Raw genomic sequence first — 19900 nt, forward strand, 5'->3', positions numbered from 1 at the left:
CCTCTCTATCCCCTGACATGACTGCCATTTCCTTTTTCTAGCGAGAACATTTAAGATCGACTGTCCTAGCAACACTCAACAATATGATACAGTCTGGCTGGCTATGATCACCATGCTGTACACTAGATCCCCAGGACTTATAACTGGAGGTTTCTGCCCTTTGATCAACATCTCCCCATTACCCCAACACCAACCCCTGATAACCACCATTCTACTCTCTATTTCTCTCTGATCTTTTTAGATTCCACATAATTCAGTTGTGGGGTAATTTTTAATTACAGTCAATGTATTTAATGTATACATAAGGTGATACATATTTTCCCTTTATTCTCATGTCCATTTAGTAAATGGTACATGTGAGGATGTCCATTTTATCTCCCTTTTCTAATGTACTGGCATCAAATTGTTTTTAACATTCTGTTTCTATATATATATTTATTAAAGATTTTATTTTTTTCCTTTGTCTTCCCAAAGCCCCCCGGTACATAGTTGTATATTCTTCATTGTGGGTCCTTCTAGTTGTGGCATGTAGGATGCTGCCTCAGCGTGGTTTGATGAGCACCCAGGATTCGAACCAACGAAACACTGGGCCGCCTGCAGTGGAGCGCGCGAACTTAACCACTCGGCCACGGGGCCAGCCCCTTCTGGTTACTCTATTTTTAAAGTCTATAGGATTTGTAGTGCTGTCTGCAGTTTCATTCCTTATATTGGAAATACGTGCCTTCTCTCTTTCTATATCGGTCATTGTGACTACATTTAGTAAGTTTGACTAACTTTGCCTAGGATGAAATTTTTTGGCTTTATTGATTTTTCTCTATTTTTTCTTTGTCCTCATTACGAGCTGGTCTTATTATTTCCTCCTTCTACCTTCATTTAGATTAATTTGCTCTTCTTTATCTTAATTCTTGGTGTAATATCTTAGGTCATTGATTTTTTTAAGGCTTTTCTTTTCCAAGATATTCATTCATGGTTCTTAATTTTCCCATTTCATAGGTTTGATTGTATAATATTTACATTATCATCCTATTTAAAACGTTCTCTCACTTCTGTTTTGGATTTCTCATTTCACTCATGCATTACTGAGAAGTCTGTTGCTTTATTTCCAAAATGTGGGGATATCAGTTATCTTTGATTGCAGAATCAGGTGACTCCCCAAAAGTCCCAGAAGCTCCTGGTGGTCCATGTTAGGAGTCCAGGCTGGCTGGGGGTCATTAGCTGAGTGTCCTCTGGAGGCAGCTCCTATGTCTTCTGGGGTCCCTGCAGTCTCCCTCCATGGAGGGTGGCATCCGGGTCCTTCCTGGGCTAGTGGATGGCCAGAGCAGCATACACACTGGGCTCTGCTGGGGGCTCCTCTGACTGGGAGGAAGGGGATGTCATCTCCCGTCTGAGGGTCAAGTGGTTCAGCTGGGCGTAGGTCACGTCCTGGGGGGCTTCAGATATAGCAGCCTAGAGCAGGGGGAGAGTTGGGGGGATACGTACATGGTTGGGATGGGGGCAGTCTTGAGGCCTGGAAAGGATGGGAGCCACCTGACTGTTCATCTCCCTACCCACTACTACTTGTCTGTCCTTAGTATCCAGCAATTCCTCTGACGGGGGGAAAGAGAGGTGGCCACTCTCTGCCTGAGTCTTGACCTTGAGCAGCTCACCTGGGCATACTTTACTCTCTTGTTGTCTTCATCATGAGTGCCCTGCTGGTGAGAGACAGAGGAACAGAAACAGTGTCTCTTTGATCCCACTGCTGACCTCCTCTAGTCAGTTGTACACACTGTTACCACCATGAGGCCACTTTCCTGAAGGAATCTTCAGGGACTTCCTAAGCCTTGGACATCTGGATGCTTTCTATGGTTCTGATTCTTATGGTAACATGCTATCTCTCACTCATTTGCCTCCAGCCACACAGCCTGTCTTCCTGAAAAAGCAAGCTGTGGCCTCAGGAAATTTGCATATGCTGTTTCTTCTGCCCCCTCCGTGCACTCTACCTCTGTCCTTTCTTTATTTTCCTTAACAGCACTTTCCACTCTAGGAAGCTATCCGAGTATTTACATGTTGTCTCTTTCACCCATAGCTGAGCTCAAGGAGTGTGGAGACAGCTTTGCTCACTGCTGTACCTGCAGCATCTGAGTGGAGCTGGGTAAACAGTGAGCTCCCTGTGCACATTGTTGGGTAAATGAATGAAGTGGAACCTAGGGACTTGCAGGTGATTCAGTTATTCATGCATCCTCTTGAGACCCGGGGGTGCCCTCCAACAACCAGAAGGTCAGACAGAGGACAAGGAACCAGGAAAGGGGACCACATAGGAGGGGCCATGAGGCCACAGAAACCAGGAGGAGTGAAGTCACAGCAGGACAACCCAGGGTACCTCAGAAGGAGAGGTCAGTGTGGGACGCTGCTGAGAGCTGAGTGACATGAGGACAGCAAAGTGTCCATAGGTTTAAGTTTGGCAATAAGATGGTCCCTGGCAGCCTGGACAGGGCAGGGATCTCACCTGATGGTGCAGCTGCACCCCCTCCTCAGGCTGTGTGTCCTTCACGGCAGCATCTGCTGGGGCAGAACAGAGGGTGCATCTCTCATCAGGATTCCCTGAGGTCTCTCAGGGCTGCAGCCCCCTCTGCTCCCAGATGGACCACTGAGATCCAGGAGTGAGGAGATGAGCCCGAGGTCACTCAGGGGGATTTCAGTCCTTCTCACCCAAAATCCGCGGACCCCCCCATCCAGTCCCCCCATGGCCCACTGAAATCTGTGTGCCCCCTCAACCCCAAGGGCAGCCCCTCCCCTTCCTCTCACAGAGGGTCTCTTCCTGGGCGTCTGCAGCTGGGCTGGAGCTGGAGGAGGAGGAGAAGACAGGAGTGTTAGGGACAGAGATGGGGCCGAGGGCGGGGTGGGAGTCTGGGGTCTTTGGGGCAGAAATTACCTGATCTGCAGGCCTCTGTCCTTGGGCTGTGGGTCTGCAGCCCCTGCAGGAATTTGGAGATCAGCCCATCTCTGGGCTGGGTCAAGACGGACAGAGTCTCAGCCCTGGAAGGTTACGACCACCCGCCCACCACATGCGATTCCAGAGGAAAGAAGGAAACCAGTACACATGCTTGTGTGTAGGTTTCAATATTTCGTGAGGCTGAAAAGCTGAAAGGACACCTTAACTATATACACTTGTGCTGTATTAAGTGTTTTCTTTTGCATATTCTGATTTGCGATTCTGGAAAAGTCTTTTTAGGCTGACCTTCCCATTTACTTGGTTTCCCTCCGGCTGGTGCCCTAAGCCTACCTCCTCCTGTGACCCAGGTCACCCTGTTCTCTACTCACCTGACATCTTTCGTTTGCCCTGATGCCGGTGTCGGATGAGGAGGAAGAGGAGGAGGAGGAGGGAGAGCAGCAGGACGAAGGCCACCAAAACGCCGATCAGAACCTTCAGGTACCAGGTGAGACCTTGGGCACGAGTGATGTCATGAATGAGCCAATGATGCCGTTTAATTGGGCACCTACTGTGTGTCACACACGTGCTGGGGTCTGTGCATTCACCTCCTCTAACTCCCAACAATCATGCAACAGGAGACTGCCATCCCCACCCACCCATTTCACAGATGAGGAAACTGAGGCACAGAGAGGAAGATCACACGCCCCAGGTCACCCAGCTTGAAGTGGCAGAGCTGGGGCTGGAACACAGGGCTGAGAGTTCCCTGTGCTCTCATCATCTGCCCCCAGGCAGACACCAGCTTCATGGCCCCTTCTGTGCAGGCGGGGCCTGTCCCAGTGTCTCATCTGGAACTGAGGGTCCTTTTTCATTACCCTCCCCTCCCCACACAGCAGGGAGCTGGGGAAGGTAGGCTGCATGAAGTGAATTCTGCATCTCTCCCAGGATCCGTCAGCCTCTCTGAAAGGCCCTGATGCTCCCTGGAAAGCTCCAGTGGGATGGGGACTCTGCTGTTCCTGACCTCTGGAAAGCCCAGGCCCCTTATTTCGCCTAATGTCATAGCAGGCCTGTGAGTAGAACAGGACTAGGGAGCTTCATACAAAGAACTGAGACTCAAAGAAGAGAAATGAGCTGCCCGGGACCCCAGCTGAGAACTGAACCCGGGGGCTAACTGCCTTCTTGATCTTTCCACTAGAGCTGAGTGCCCTGAGCTGAATGGAGAGGGTATGAGCACACTGACCCTTGTCCTTCCCCTGCCTCCCCCATACAATGTCACCATCACTGCTGCAGAGGGGACAAGACCCCATAAAATCACATCCTGGGGGGCTTCCTTGTGAGGCCTCCTCTCCCAGGAAGTCAGAGCCATAGTCAGAACCGACAGGAAATCTAATCTCTGGGCTACGATGCTCTCCTTTACACTTGGAGAAACTGAGGCCCAGACAGGGGAAGGCATGTCCAAGTCAGAGTCTCCTGATGTCTTAACTCAGCCCCCACCCTCCATGGGCCCACCCACCACTCCTCACAGAGACCCTCACTTACCACTCGTGGCGCCTGACTCTGTGTGGAGCAGTTGGTCCTCAGAGTCTCCTGGGGATCAGGATGGAGGTGAGGGGGCTGCTTCTCCCCACCTCAGCCCAGCTCACCCTCCCCCAGGCTGGGCCCCAACGCCTCCCTCTGCCATGAACACCTCACCCACCATCCACCAGCCTCACAGCCCTGGAGCCCTGTGGACCCCCCATCTCTGCCCGACTCCCAGCCCCCTGGAGACAAGCTGTGCTGAGAGAGGAATTAGGAGTCAGGTCAGCTGCATCTCGAGAGACAGGCCTGGAGAAACTGTGAGCTCTCTGGGCAGAGGCCCCTGTGACTCACCAGCCATTAAGTTGTGTTCTGTGGGTGGGGAGGTGGGGTCCCCAGAGGGTCCTGGGAGAAAGAACAAGAGGAGATGAGGGGCTGGAGGTTCCCCCAGAGACCCCGCCTCTGCTCACACAATTATCCTTCATCTGCCCTGTGGTCCCCAAGGCTCTCCGTCCATCCACCTCGAAAATCCTAGTGATGGGGATTTGGGAAAGGGCAGGCATGAGAGGGTCCTCTTATCCTCTTACACTCCAAAAGGCCAATCCCCTTCTCGGTGACCCTTCCTTGGGGAGCCCTCACTCCCATCCCAGCCCGGAGCTCTCTGGGGACCTGAGCCCTGAGCAGGCTGACTCAGAAAGGACAGAGTCATGGACCCTCACCTGGGACCATGAGCTCCACGGGATCACTGGGGTTTGACCACACCTGGGGGTAGTTCCTGTTACAGCCATAGCATCTGAATATCCACCTGTGGTTGGGGGTCATGGGGCCCACAGTGAACAGGGCCTGGGATTGCCCATCAAGTTCTGGCTGCGAGTCCAGGATCCAGGAGGGCTGGTGTTCTCCTTCCTTAGTCAGAATGAATCTGTCAGATCCCCACCATGAGTCACACTGGAGGGTCACGTTCCCTCCTGAGGTCACCACAGGGCTTGGCAGGGCTGAGAGGGAGGGTTTGTTGTAGGCTCCTAGGAGAGGAGGAGGCAGCATGTTACATGGGATTCACACCTCCCTCATATCCCCCAGGGCTGGGCTGTGGGAGGGGACACACCCCTGAGAGCAGACCCTCTTCCTGAGGGCAGAACCTGAGACTCAGACCCCTGAGTGTCCTCTCACCTGTCATCACCAGCTCCAGGGGGTCACTGTGCTCTGACAAGCCAGAGGGGCTGAGATAGTAACAATGATATCGCCCTGCATATTCCCATGTCATGGATGAGATGGAGAACTTGGCCTTGTCCCTGGTCTCCAGCGGGCTCTGTCTGTCCCAGGGTGATGCGCTTCCCTCTTTATCCAAACGGTACTCCTGGGCCTCCAGGGTCCCCTGACACCAGATGGTGATGGGCCTCCCCGTGAGGATCACAGAGTCTGGCTCAGCCCAGATGGTGGGTTTGGGGAGGGTCCCTGGGAGGAAATCAGAGACTGAGTCACAAGACATTCCCCACCCCCAGTTCCCAAGTTCTCAGCCCCAGGACCCTCCCAGATGCCTCATCCCTCAGCCCAGAACTGCTATTCTCTGACTCCAGCTGCCCTGGGGGTGTACTCTTTGTTCCCAATGAGGAGGTGGGATCTGGGACACTTGGGGACAGACTCACCTGCCTGCACTTGGGTCCACTGGCCCACACTCAGCCCTGGAAGAGAGTTCCCTGTGAGAGATTTGCACCTGAAGCCTGAGCAGAACCCTCCTCCCCGTGAGCCTTCTGAATCCTGGGGTCTCCTGACAGACCCGGGCCTGTTTGTGGAATGGGGTCCCTCCCAGCCTAGGGCCTCCCCTTCCCCTCCTCAAATCTCACCGAGGCAGAGCAGAGCCGTGAGGGTCATGGCATCTCCTCCCTGGGGCCCCAGCTGTGCAGATGGAGGAAACCACAGTACCCAGCAGGACAGTCAGTGCACAGGATGTGGCCACTGGGAGACTGATCTTCCCTGTCATGGGGTCATCACGTCAGCAGCCCCACAGGAAGGGGAACTGCCCTCCCCAGGAGCCGGGCTCTCGTCTCTCCAGGGCTGGGGCTGGGGCAGGCAACAGGCTTCTGGAGACATTTCTGACCACATCTGAGGCCTCACTTGATCCATAAGCTGTTCTCTGCTTGTCCTGAACTCCTTTCTTGAGGCAAGCATAAACACGTATTTTGAGTATTTGCAAGATGTCTACCTGGAAATACACCACTGAATTAGACAGATTCAAACTCTGGGCTTGCAGAGCTCAGATTAGGAAAACAACAAAACAAGTCAAGAGACCAACATCAACAAAATAACAGATATCCAGTGTACCAGTTTCCTGTTGCTGCCATAACAAGTCACTCCAAGCTAACGGGTTAAAGCCACACAGATTTATTATCTTACAGTTCTGGATATCAGAAGTCCAAAATGGACACCCCTGAGTTAAAATCGAGTTGTCATCAGTCTGTGCTCCTTCTGGAGGCTCTGGGGGTGAATCTATTGCCTTTGCTTTTCAAGCTTCTACAAACTCCCATACCCCTTGCCTCGTCATCCCTTCCATCTTCAAAGCCAGCAATTGCATCGTTCCATCTGCTGCTCTGGAGTCACATCTCCTTCTTTGGCTCTGGCTCCTCTGCCTCCCTCTGTCACTCAGAAGGACTTTGTGATGACATTGGGCCCATCTGGATAATCCAATTCCATCTCCCCATCTCAGTGTCCTTAACTTTATCACACCTGCCAAGTCCCTTTTGTCGTGTGAGGAGACATTCTCTGGTTCTGAGGGTTAGGACGTGGACATCTTTAGAATAATGGGCATCATTATTCTGCCTTCAGGAAGTTCTTTACCCATATCTCATATGAACCACTTCTGTTTGATGATGGAGTGCTGCTGGACATCCCTGTTTAAAACTTGGTGGATAATCAGCTCCCAGTCCATGATGGGAAGCTCATGTCACATAGTAACATGCCTACTCATGGCCAAGCATTGCATCTCAGCTAGAGCCCGGTAACAAACTGGAAACTGTTTATCAAAAGAGAATAGTTCTCTGCAAAAATGGCATAGTGTGGCTCCAAAATCTTAAATGCCTGTGTTGCAATTCACCTAGAGTTTTCTGCCAAAGGCTCTGTATAATGACCTCATCTGCCACAAAGCTTCAAACACCATTGGATCTTTAGAGTCACGCAGCACAGGCTCTCTGCAGCCAGGACCCATTGGAAAGATTTCTCTTTTTCTGTGCCTCACTCAAAACCAGCAACCTCACCAGGCACTCATAGTGGGTGGAGGGAGCATGCCCAAGGAGGTGTATGTTGTCTCCAAATTCCTAAGAAGCCCCACTAGAGATTGAACTTTTTTCTCAGTAGTAGGAGGGTCAGATGGAGCAATGAGTCTTCACCTTGGATGGGATATTTCAACATGCCTCAGGCAACTGGACTCAGAATTTTCACCAAGGCAATTTGGGAAAATTTATTTCTCACACTCTGGAACACGTCAGTCTTACAAAGCACCTAGAATGTGGCCCCTGCAGCCTAGATCACAGAGGACTGGAGAGTTAACTCGGAACTGAAGGAGGGCAGTGGAGATGTGTTGCTGGCCCTGACAGCCCAAAGCAGACAGACCTTACAGCCTTTAGAGATAGACCCAGAGAAAACAAACTTTAACCAGATCAACAGCTGCACATCAGGTGCCAGGCCATGTGTGGGTTTTCTCGATGGGTCTTCAACTGGAGCAGAAGCTGATATGCAAGTATCCGCTACCATACTCCAAGTTCCATCTGTCTTCTGCACAAGCCAACTAGGTGAGTCACGTGCAGATGTGGAAGGAATCATTGCCTCTGTATTGTTCAAGCTCTTGATGGTCGTAGAAATCTTTGCAATCCCCCTGGGCATGCAGGATTACTTTGGTTTCAGTATTTTGGTTGGAAGAGGCGTTTCCTGTGCTTCCACCTGGCCTTTCCTTCCATCGTACCTCTTACTCCACAAATCAGAGAACTAGTGCCAGTTGTTGAGGCTGTCTGTACCATTTGAGAATTCCAGAACTAGAGAAATAACTACAGGGTGGTTTCAGGAACCCAAAGGAGATCTCCATCAATCACACCACCTCTGTTAGCCTTCACTCTGACTGGCAGACGTCAGTGGTTTGGGGGTCTCTGGAAGTAAACGAATATTTAACAAAATGGTAAGGTGAACAATGAATGTTTTAGTAGAAGAAATCTGCAGGAGACAACAGGCTGCTATTTTACCAATAAAGAAGGTGATGGCATAATTTTTAACTGATGAGAGACAAAATGATCAGAAACTTGAAAGCTTACACACAGGGAATGGTTACTCCCTCCACCCTCAACTTACAACTACTTTCCAAAATGTGAATGTGCACAGCTCATAGATTTTTTTCTTCCATCTGGAGAAACAGGCTGTGTTGGAGAGAACATCTCACCCCCAATTCTCTTAGGAAGAAGTTCTTACTCTGTGACGCCCCATTTCAGAGCAGATAGCAGATTTGCATCTGCCTCTCTGGGTGAATGTCCACTCCCATCCCAGCCTTTACCCTCTCCTGGATTCCCACCCCCCACTCATCCCTCCATCCACAGATCCCAGCATAACCTTCCCTCCTGGGATCCAGGACCTTCAAGGAAGTGACTAATTTTGCATTTTGAACGAATTTTATGCAAACTACACATTCAGTGTCTTTCCCCACCTACATAAAAATTTGTCCTTGATAGGGTAGGGAGTGTAATTCAGAATTTGTTATAATGATTTTGTAGACAGACGCAAGAAGTTAAGCAAATAAAACTCCCCATGGAATTACAAGCCACATTTTACCATTGCTGAGTCATCAACACTTCTCACACTGTGCTCCAGCTCATAAAAGACAATAAATGAACACTGAGTTACAAATAAATGCATTATTAATGATAAGTGATTAATAATTGGTTAACCAATCAATGCTTAATTTAAGAATATTGATTAATAAATAATTAATTGATAGCACACTGAGAAGACTAATTAGAATATTAGTAGCAAATAATTTTTAATTAATTTGTCATCAATGCTCAAATTAAAGTATTTATTAATAAATCATAAATTAATAACACAACACTGAGGAGACAAATTCTAGAGAATTTTACAGTGAAATTCCAGACTCATTCTAAAAGCACAAAATGATAATCATAAAACCTTGACTCACTCTCCTTCCCCGCAGAGTCAGGCAGAGCAGGGTGGTGAGTTTTGCAATCATGGTGATTTTCCTTGTTGCCCTGTCAGTGGAGAGAGGCAAGAGGATAGAGTCTTGAAGGCCATGCTAATGAAGAGGATGCTGTGGGCATCCATCACCCCGAGTCTGTGTTTCAACACTGGTGTTTTCGCAAGAAGTAGAACAGCTATTTCCCCATGTGTCAGTCTCTGTTGTGGTCCCAAACAAGACGTATGACTTCTCCTTTCATAGAAAACAATTTCTGCCCATCATAAATTCCCAGTTCTGCATTTCAGACATTGTCCAAAGATGCCATCAAGTGAGCACTGGATTTAGAGCTGGACGATCAGAAGATTAATGGTTTCTTTCCAGGTTACTACCCTTCTCCACACCGGAGTGGTTTGTCTTCATCCCCAAATCTTAGAGAATGGAATCCTGTTTGGATTAATGAAGTTTAAAACCAGTGCCTGAATGAGGACCTTGAGTGCCTTTTCTTCCAGCCATTGTTCACAGTTAGGGTTCATGAGCATCTGTTGGAGAAAGGGGAGACTCGGGAGAGAAAGAAGCCAAGATATATACAAAGTATATATATTGATTTGCCCAATGGCACCTCATGCTTAGATTCAGGTTCCACATTTTGAGGTGGAACACCACTGATGCGATAATGTCCTTTGTTTTCCACATTGGTGATTTTGCTTTCATAACTTGGTCATTTTGGCACCCCCTAGGTTTCTACATTGTAAAGTTATTCGCCCTTTGATTTGTGGGGAGATACTCTGTGAGTCAGTACATAGCACCTTCCTCATGAAACTTCCACTTAGTAATTTTTGCAGCCACTGACCGTTATGCTGAAGCAAACTCCTTCTCTTCTCCCAAATGTATTCATTTATATATAAATAACATTATTTCTAATATCCCAAGGCTTTTAAGTGCCTGTGGAATCTGGCCAATCCTTTTCGTGTTTGTTTCTGCCATAATTAGCAGACACATCTCGACTTTCTCCTGTCCCCGCGATTTCACGTTGATACCCAACGTTCTTCCAGCACTATTTTTTCTGCTCTTTACTAGTTTGTTCTTTTCACTTGATATTACATCCTGAAACTCACTCCCTATAAAGATAATCTCCTATTTTCTTTTACAGTGGGAACTTACTCCATTTTGACTGTGAACCTGAGTCCATTTAACCCAGTGGCTTGGGCATTTAGGGTTTCTTTCTCAATATTTCTCAAGTACAAATCACGCTTCAATTATTAAACCTAGGATATATCTTTTCATATATTTGGAGGTGTTCCTTCATGGAAAACTCCTTGAAGGCATTTCCTGGGGCAAAAGCATGATTTTCATATGGTGTTTTGGTAGATAATAACAATTTCCCCTAAGTATGGATTGTCCAGTTTCGCATTCCCACCAACAACATAAGAGCTTTTCAGTTTGCTCACAGGTTTGTAAAAGGACATCTGATTTGTGCCTAATAGATAACATTCCATTGCAATTTAGTTTAAATTTGCATTTCTTTATGTAGCTAAATCTGAACAGCTTTTCATATGTTAAAGTGCCGTTTTTATCTTTGTTAGTAATTTCTTGTTCACATTGTTTGCCATTTGTCTATCTTACTTTTTCTTCAATAATTGACATCCATCTCTACATAACATCCACATATACGACATGCATGCATAGACAGATCTTTGACATATTTTCTCCTGGTTTTCCATTTGTGTTTTGATCTTTTTTTATTTCTTGTGCCATGAAAAGATATGTTCATTTTTATGTGTCCAATTTCCCATATTTTCTTGCGACTGCATTTGGATTTTGAATTACATTTTATTTTTGTAATTAACACACTTATTTTTATTTTTCCCAGCTTTGTTAAGACATAGCTGACACATAACTGAGTTACATTTTAAGAGTCGTGTTTACTTCACACACTTCTGCTGGTCATTCGTCGTCTCATTTTACATTTATATCTCTGAACCATTTGGATTTAATCTGTGTACTGGGTGAGGTATGGTTCTAATTTCGTCCTTTTCTCCCCCAAATCCATCTGTGCCCCAGTGCTTTGATGTATCATCTCTATCACATACTAAATTTCCATATGTACTTGAATCTACGTCTGAGTTTTATATTACATTGCATTTTTCTATTATCGTGTCCTCATCAAGTTATTTTAATTACAGAGGCTTTATAGCATGTTTTAATTTCTGGTTGAACTAATTCCCTCCTCTCTTTATAGCTCTAATTTTTTTTGGTGTTTTCTTAGCTATTCTTATATTTTAGTTTTTCCATATGGACTTTAGTATCAACTTGTTTAATTCAAGAAGAAAAGCTTCTTGGGATATTTTGGGGACTGAAGTACATTTATAAACTAACGTATGGATAACTGACACTTCATGATGCAGAGTCAATGGGTGTCTCTCCCTTTGTTCAAGCCTAATTTGTGTGCCATTCAGGAATGTTTGAAAGGAATGTATTTGTATGTGTTACATTATGTACGTTTCTTATTACATTTATTCCTTAGAATTTTTCTTTTTTGTTGTTGATATTTAAGGCAAGGTTGGGATTTATTTGTATATATGGAAGCTCTTGGCTTGTATAAGTAATTTTATAACAACTGCTTATTTGACTTGTTTTACTGTTGAGCGACTTTTACCATTGAGTCTCCAGGGCCTTTCTATCTGCTTCCCTTCCTGATCCTCCGCCCTCGCTGCCTGAGACATCCCTCCTCACCCACATCCCATGCTTGCCCAATTCCCAAATTCTCCCTGGTATTCAAGATCTTCAAAGAACTTCCTCATCTTGCCTTTTCAACTCTGCTTTCCACTCAATATCCCTACCAGAGTAGAACAACAACAGCCCATGTGAGGACAAGTTCTTGTGTTGCCAAAAACTCAGTAAAAACAAAAGAATTGGCTATAGTTTATTCTAAGTCCTAATATATTTCCGATTTTTTTTTTCTTGGCAACTGGCCTCATTTTCTAGCTCATAAAGAGCAATGAAAAATGTGTGAAAATGCAGTAATTGTAATGATATGCCTAGTTTGGGGAGCAGCTAATACCATAAAATAAAAATCTAAAAGTACAAAACAGTAAGAATAAACTCTTGCTCAAGTCCAGGATTTCCAGAAGTTTCTTTAAGAGCTGATGGAAAGGGATGATGTTCTAGGACGGGGGGGCCTTTGATTATGACCCTTACTTTCCCTTGGCCTTCCAGAAAATTCTTACATGTTTCTTTCTATGTCATAGCTAGCCATTTCCACTCCAGGTCACCCTTATCTGAGCTCTCTACTATCCCTGAGTGTATGCAGAAAGGCACAGGCAGGAAACCAGTGCCCATTTACTTTTCCACATCACTCAGTCCGCACCTTCAGATGCCCAGCATGTGGTTTCCATCCTTAGAGAGCTTCTGGCGTTAGTGCTGCAATTGTCCAACTCTACACACGTCAATTCAATGGGTGTAGCCTGGAATTATCTGGAATTGTGATCTGTTCTAGGCAGTGACTAACTGTTGCTCAGCTCTGTTCTTCTTAAAAGGGTGAGAGGATCTTCTAAGTTCAGAACTGAAACAAAGGGTGGCAGGGGAAAGAGGAAGCAGGATTGAAGCGAAGGTAAATAACTTTCATCTTATAGTCCAGAAGGCCAAGAAGCAGAGTGTTGCAGAAGGGCTAGGAGTCAAGTTAGTAGATACGCATTAAATCCATTGAATTTAGGTTTCCAAGCACATATTTTTAGCACCTCCCCCTGGGTGACTGCTGATTTTATCTTGTATTTGGCTGACAGCTCTGTAGGTCTCGAATCATGTGGACGATATCCATCCTCAAGGATACCCATGTGTCTCTCCACATTTGGGTGTGAGGACCTTATCTGAAGAAATTTCAGCCCAAAACTGTGAAGACTCTAACAATCCCTGGGGAAAATTCCAAGCAACTGGGGGTGGGAGCCCATGAATATATTTCCAAGCGTCTCACCCTCTGGAAGGAAAATTCCGGAAGGTATTCTGTAAACTATGAGAGATCCTAGTAGAGTCTTGCCCACATCACCTCCTGCAGTGAGACTCAGTCATGCATCCCTATTTCAGGAATGTTTTCCTTCACTCTCCCCCTATCCCTCTCCCTCATCCTTGCTTCCCAAATAAACTACCCACACTCGTGTCCTTGTCTTAGGTCTTGCTTTCAGACTAACTCACACTAATTCAAGGACTGGAAAACACCATGAGGTTTTTTTTTTTTTTCCAATAACATGATCCATTCTCTAACTGCACAAGATTCCTCACGTTAACTAATTCAGGACTTCTTCTTGGACTTTACTTGTTTATTCATCCATTCACCATTCACAAATCTTATCCCTCTTCATTTAAGAAATATGTAAGCTGAGGGCCGGCCCCGTGGCCAAGTGGTTAAGTTCGTGCACTCTGCTTTGGCGGACCAGGGTTTCGCCGGTTCACATCCTGGGTGCGGACGTGGTGTCACTCATCAGGCCATGCTGAGGTGGCATCCCATATGCCACAACTGGAAGGACCCACAACTAAAAAATAATACACAACTATGTACCAGGGGCCTTTGGGGAGAAAAAGGAAAAATAAAATCTTAAAAAAAAAATAAAGAAATACGTAAGGCTGTCAACTCATGGCCATCCCAAGAAACAAAGAGATAACGTTGAGCAAGGCAGATATATTCTCTGCCCTCAGAAAGGTCTAGTGTCATAAGAAAAACTGAATAAATAAAATGATTACACGAATAAGTCTAAAATGGGAACTAGCGTTAGTCCCACGGAGGAAAGGTGTAAAACAATAGGAAAGTGTAAGATAAAGACATGACCTATTCTATGGATTTGTAATTGAAGGTGGTGAGGGGAAGCTAAATTATTTAAATTGCAGATAAATGACAAGAACGAATGGGCATTATCTAAATTAAGTGATGTCGTAGGGAGGAAGAGGTAGGCCTTATGACTAACATGGGCAAAGGTCTTCAAAGAGTGGATCCTAACACATTAGAAGAAATAAAATTTCACAGGAGTGTTTAAGTCTAATTGATTCCTGAATGGGTTTCATTCTAGAATCAAGCCTTTGTGAGACACTCAAAACACTGCTTAATTGGAATACATGGTTAACCTCCATTGTAACTTGGGGGCACGGGTATTCAGGAACTTATATGAGCCCATGTTTCATTTTCAATTACATGGCCTGTGACATTGGGAAAGATGTTCCCAAGTCTAACTCCAAGTTGCATCTCCAGGGCAAGGTTCATGTTCTGATTAGGTTTAGTTAAGATTGATCAATTGGGGAGCCTGTTGATACATGGGGGATCCCAAAATGCCAGCAAGTGGAATATTTTCTATGATAGATCAACTTTCCCATTGGTTGGGTCATTCTGAGCATGTGCTAAAATCTGGCTTTCTCTGCTCTGTGCATAACATCCTCATTTCCTTGCTTCAGACTATCAATTCAGAGGGACTGAGAAGAGATTTATCTCAGAACAGAATAAATCTTATGCCTGATCCCCAAGCATTGCTTAACTGCACTGGACCCAATGGACAATGAGCTAAACCCCAAAGTCCAGATTGATGATCTTACTCCCAATTTACAAGCGTGAGGGTACATTTAATCTTGTATTTGCTGTTACCCAGACTTCATTTCAAACTAACTCCTTCGGTTGAAGGCTATTGGCCCCTGGACAATGAAATCCTCTGCTTTAAATCCATATTTCCTTATTTATGAGGCGCTCATTGCATCCCCAGTTACTGGTTGGGTTAACCAAATGATCAAGCAGATGTTACAATAGGACTAACTAAAACACAATAGGGGGAAGAGTTTGTTTTTGAGCTTTCCATGTTTTCAAAGGAAGGCACTCCAAGTTTTTAGATTGTATTTCGGGTGTAGAAGAGCAAGGGGGTTCAGTTTTCCATGAAAATACTTTTCATCAATTGATCTATTCTCTCCCTGTGTCATTTTCACACTCCACACACGCAGTGTTTCCAAAGCACTAAGTATCTCCAGGTTTTTAGAGGACAGATTGGCTCCTTTGATTTAGATTTTATTCTGTGCATATTAAAGGTTGTGGCTGTTTCATTAGATTTATTACCACCACAACCCCTCTGCATTCAGTCACCCAGGAGAAATGGGTGCCAAACCACCAGATGTCTGGAGCAGTATTTGGCAGGCCAGATATCAGGTCCATGTATCCAAAGGGTCAAATTCCTCCACCCTTAAGCACGTGACAGAGAAGCAACATTGCTGTTGTTCCCCTCTGCCAGGCGGGATCCAGAATTCCCCCAAGACATGGATCCTATGGAGAAAGAAGAGGAGAGGGAGACTCAGGACCTATTATGCAGATGATATGGAGGGGGACAGGATGTTGGATGTGAGGAGCTCACTTCTCACTTGGTTAATCTCTGTCTCTGTCTCTGTCTCCCTCTCCCTCACCCCTTCCAGATACACACGTAGATGATGCATCTCCATTATGTATGTGCTTCTCTTGCTCCTCCTCTCAGCAGGAGTAGGGTCATCAAGACCTCTCTCTCCTTCTCCGCATCCTCTCTCATTACGTGATCCACTTGTAGAATCCATTGGAAAACCTCAAGAATTCCTAAGCACTGCTCTGAGATCCTCATATCAGGTGTAGAGTTCCCTTGGAATCAGAGATTTTGTTCACATTTTAAGGATTTAGTGTGCAGATTTCCCACTTCCCAGCATGGCTTCAAAGGAGGTGGGAGCAGCTATATTTGGCTTTGCTCCAGACACCCCCTCCAGTCTCTCCAGCTCTTTGCTTGACCACCTCTCCATGGCTCCTGACACTGGACAGGATTCTGGAGCTTCAGTAGTGTGGTCAGTCATCAGCTGTTATCTGAGAAGTATCCACCACATTGGAAACATCAAAGTATCCCTTATGTTCAGATCTGAATTTGAAGCAATGAATGGTGCTATTGATCTTCAAATTTGCGAGTTCTCCACTTGAACCTGGCTCATTCCCTGTATACAGGATCGTCTGAGCCTCTCAGTGCACCTCCAAGTCTCTCCTTGCCAACTCACAGCTCTCATTATTTTCTCTTGTATCTCACTCACTGCGACCACATTAAAATATTTGCACTTCTCTTACCCTTTTCGTTATTGCAGCAATCTGATTCTTTGCATACACTGCTTCTTATGAAGCTTGTCTTCTCCGTCTACTGGAAAACTCCTACTGATTTTCCAAGCCCTTGCTTAGGCATCGCTTCCTCCAGGAAGCCTTCTCTGAATAACCCCCCAGGCTTTGAGTTCTCTCCAGGGCTCCTGGGGTACTTCATGCTGCCTCTGACCTAGCACTGCAGGTTCTGCTTGATTGAGAAAAGCTTGAAAGCAGTAGAAAACATTCAGTACCCCTGCAGTGTCTCTCATCTTAACCCCACAAAATACTACAAATAGGCCTTGAAGTATTTATTCCAGCAATGTTTTATTATGGTCTTTTCAATATTTCACAACACCTAAGGATATTGTCTGTTTTATCTCTCGTTTAGAAAGAGTTGCTGAACTTAGACGGGAAGAGAGAGAGTTTTACTTCTCCTTCAGGATATGTCTGGGTTTGAATTTACTCCCAGCCTGGAGAGAGGGAAATGTTGGAGATTTATATCTTTTTTATTTGAACAAAGGTTCATTATGTCATGTCATAGTTAAGGCATGATGATAATATTGGTGCTGGTGATGATGACAACGATGGTGACAATATTGATGATGACGATGGTGGTAATGACGAAGATGGTGATAACATTAATGTTGATGGTGGTGGTGATGATGATGCTGGTGATAATTTTGATGTTGTTGTTGTTGGTGGTGGTGGTGATAATGAAAATGCTGATTATGATGGTGGTAATGGTGACAGCTAATATATTTTGAACAAAAATCATATATGCCAGGATCTACTCCTTAAGTCAAGGATCAGCAGACTATGACCAATGGGCCAAATCTAGTCCCTTACCCACTATTATAAATAAAATATTATCAGAATGGAGTGACACGCATTCAGTTACATACTTGCTATGGTTGCTTTTACACTAAGATGGCAGAGATGCATAGTTGCAACAGAGACCATACGGCCCACAAAGCCTAAAATGTTTACCATGTGGCCTGTTACAGAGAAAGGATGCCGACTCCTCTTCTTAGTAATTTTGATACTTCATCTTTTTGGAACTTTTCAGCGAATAAGGCTGGCACTCCTACCATCCCAGTGTTACAGGTGTTGAATGTGAGGCACTCATGATTTAAGTATCTTTTTCATAGTCCCACTCAGAGTAAGTAATGGAGCTTGGATTTAAAACAGAGCATCACATAGAGAAGATATGGTATATATATACTAATGGAATACTACTCAGCCATAAAAAAGGACAAAGTTGTCCCATTCACAACAACATGGATAGACCTTGACGGTATTATGTTGAGTGAAATAAGCCAGACAGAGAAAGACAAACTCTGTATGACTCCACTCATAGGTGGTAGCTAACATATAGACAAAGAGAACTGATCGGTGGTTACCAGGGGAAAGGGGGAGTAGGGGGAGAGCACTAGGGGTGAAGTGGTACACCTACAACATGACTAATAATGATGTACAACTGTAATTTCACAAGGTTGTTAACTATCATAATCTTAATTAAAAAAAAACAGAGCATCACGTAAAAGGGTAGATCTTAATATTCTCACCACAAAAACAAGAAAGAGAGAGAAGAAATAGTGGTAACTATCAGAGGTGATGGACATGTTAATTAGCTTAATTGTGGTTATTGTTTTCAGTGTATATGTATATCAAATCATCAAATTGTACACCTTAAGTAGACAGTCATGTGTTGCTTAATGACAGAAATATGTTCTGAGAAATGCATGGTTAGGTGATTTTGTTGTGTGAACATCGTAGAGTGCACTTACACAAACCTAGATGGTAGAGCCTACTACACACCTAGGTTCTATGGCACTAATCTTACGGGACTACCATCCTATATGTGGCTCGCTGCTGATCAAAACATCATTATGTGGCACTTGACACTATACAATTTTTAACAGTCAATTATGCCTCGATAACAAAAATAAATATTCTGAAATATTTTCAGTTGTTACCCTATTACAAACTATTTCACATTTTCAATTATTTTATTTTTCTGTGCATCATTTTTGTAGTTTCTTCTATCTTATGAATAATATTTCCTTCAGAGTTGTGTATACAACTTTCTAAACTAATTATTCTAGTTTTTATAATTTGAGTTTTAGCTACATATTGAAGTTGGTTATTGTGCCTATTTTTTCTTTATAGCTCAGGCTTATTTACCAATTTAAAAATTTTGTATTTTATTTATTAAAAATTATATTGTATTTTATTTATTATTAAAAATATTTAAAAATTTTGTATTTTATTTGTTAAATAGAGCAAATGGATAATTTTAACAAAGAAGTTTTAAAATAAAATAGAGCATCAGAGGTGAAGTACATGATCACCGTGTAACGCTGACCCTTCTTATGAGGGTTAAAGGTCAGAAGTCCACCCTATGCAAGTCCATCCTATGTGGTGTTAAGGGTCCAGGACACTGGATGCCTCTCTAGACCTGAACTTGGCTTGAGGTTTCAGACATTCTGCTATTTCCATGTGGTTTCCAGCAATAATTTCTATTGTGATAATACCCTACTTTACACCCTGAAGTTATGCTGAGACTTCTCTATAATTTATTACATTTTTTATTGAGAAGACTAAAATGTACAGAAAGAGCATTAAGCAAAATTAACTACTAATAATAATCAAGATCAAACATAGGTATAACCAAAGGCAAGTCAAAAAGAACATGGCCAGCATTCCAGAATCGTCTTGAGTTTCCTTCATTATGTGTGTAGGTAACATCGTTGTGATTTTAAGTTAATCACTTCACCCCTTTTTCATAGTTTTTGCCTCTCTAAATCATTTGTGTTGCCTGTTTTTAGCAGTGCGATAATATTGCACACATTCTTTTTGGCTTCCTTCTTTCGCTCACCATTATGTTTGCAGGACTGATCTGTATTTTTGTTTGTAGTACTAATTTATTCATTTTTAATTGCTGTTTAACATGCCATTGTATAAAAGTAAAACAAAAACATTATTCATTCTTCAACTGATGGAATTTTGTTGTTTACTGTTTTTGGCTAATGGGAAGAATGCTCCTCTCCCATGTCCAGAGCCTATATTCTTGGGCATGTGAGCACAGATTTCCCTAGGGAGCCTCCTTAGGTGTGAGACTGCTTGGTCATAGGTGTGCATCTCTTCATCAGAAAATTCTAGACTATTCCCCAAATTGGCTGAAGCAAGTTGTATACATCCC

General features: G+C 44.5%; 1 protein-coding gene across 16 annotated transcripts; it reads right to left on the reverse strand.

Annotated features, from left to right (window-relative positions):
• Window positions 1-254: 254 nt before the first annotated feature.
• On the reverse strand, window positions 255-9751 carry LOC106840881 (leukocyte immunoglobulin-like receptor subfamily B member 4). Of its 16 annotated transcripts, XM_014856557.3 has the most exons (13): window positions 9597-9751; window positions 6268-6626; window positions 6070-6105; window positions 5594-5878; window positions 5143-5445; window positions 4778-4828; window positions 4448-4495; window positions 3301-3423; window positions 2912-2954; window positions 2785-2822; window positions 2486-2538; window positions 1647-1688; window positions 463-1446 (listed from the first exon to the last, which is right to left on the reverse strand). In XM_014856557.3, the coding sequence occupies exons 2-13, from the start codon at window positions 6293-6295 to the stop codon at window positions 1303-1305; spliced, it is 1194 nt and encodes a 397-aa protein (XP_014712043.2). In that variant the 5' UTR covers window positions 6296-6626; window positions 9597-9751; the 3' UTR covers window positions 463-1302. The 16 variants fall into 16 exon arrangements, with proteins under 16 accessions (XP_014712049.2, XP_014712043.2, XP_014712047.3 ...); XM_044759206.2 differs by lacking the exon at window positions 9597-9751 and having other exon boundaries at window positions 828-1446; window positions 1647-1691; XM_070499250.1 differs by lacking the exon at window positions 9597-9751 and having other exon boundaries at window positions 828-1446; window positions 1548-1691.
• Window positions 9752-19900: the final 10149 nt, after the last annotated feature.

Source organism: Equus asinus, chromosome 26 (assembly GCF_041296235.1).
Source record: "Equus asinus isolate D_3611 breed Donkey chromosome 26, EquAss-T2T_v2, whole genome shotgun sequence".
NCBI classification, from domain to species: domain Eukaryota; kingdom Metazoa; phylum Chordata; class Mammalia; order Perissodactyla; family Equidae; genus Equus; species Equus asinus.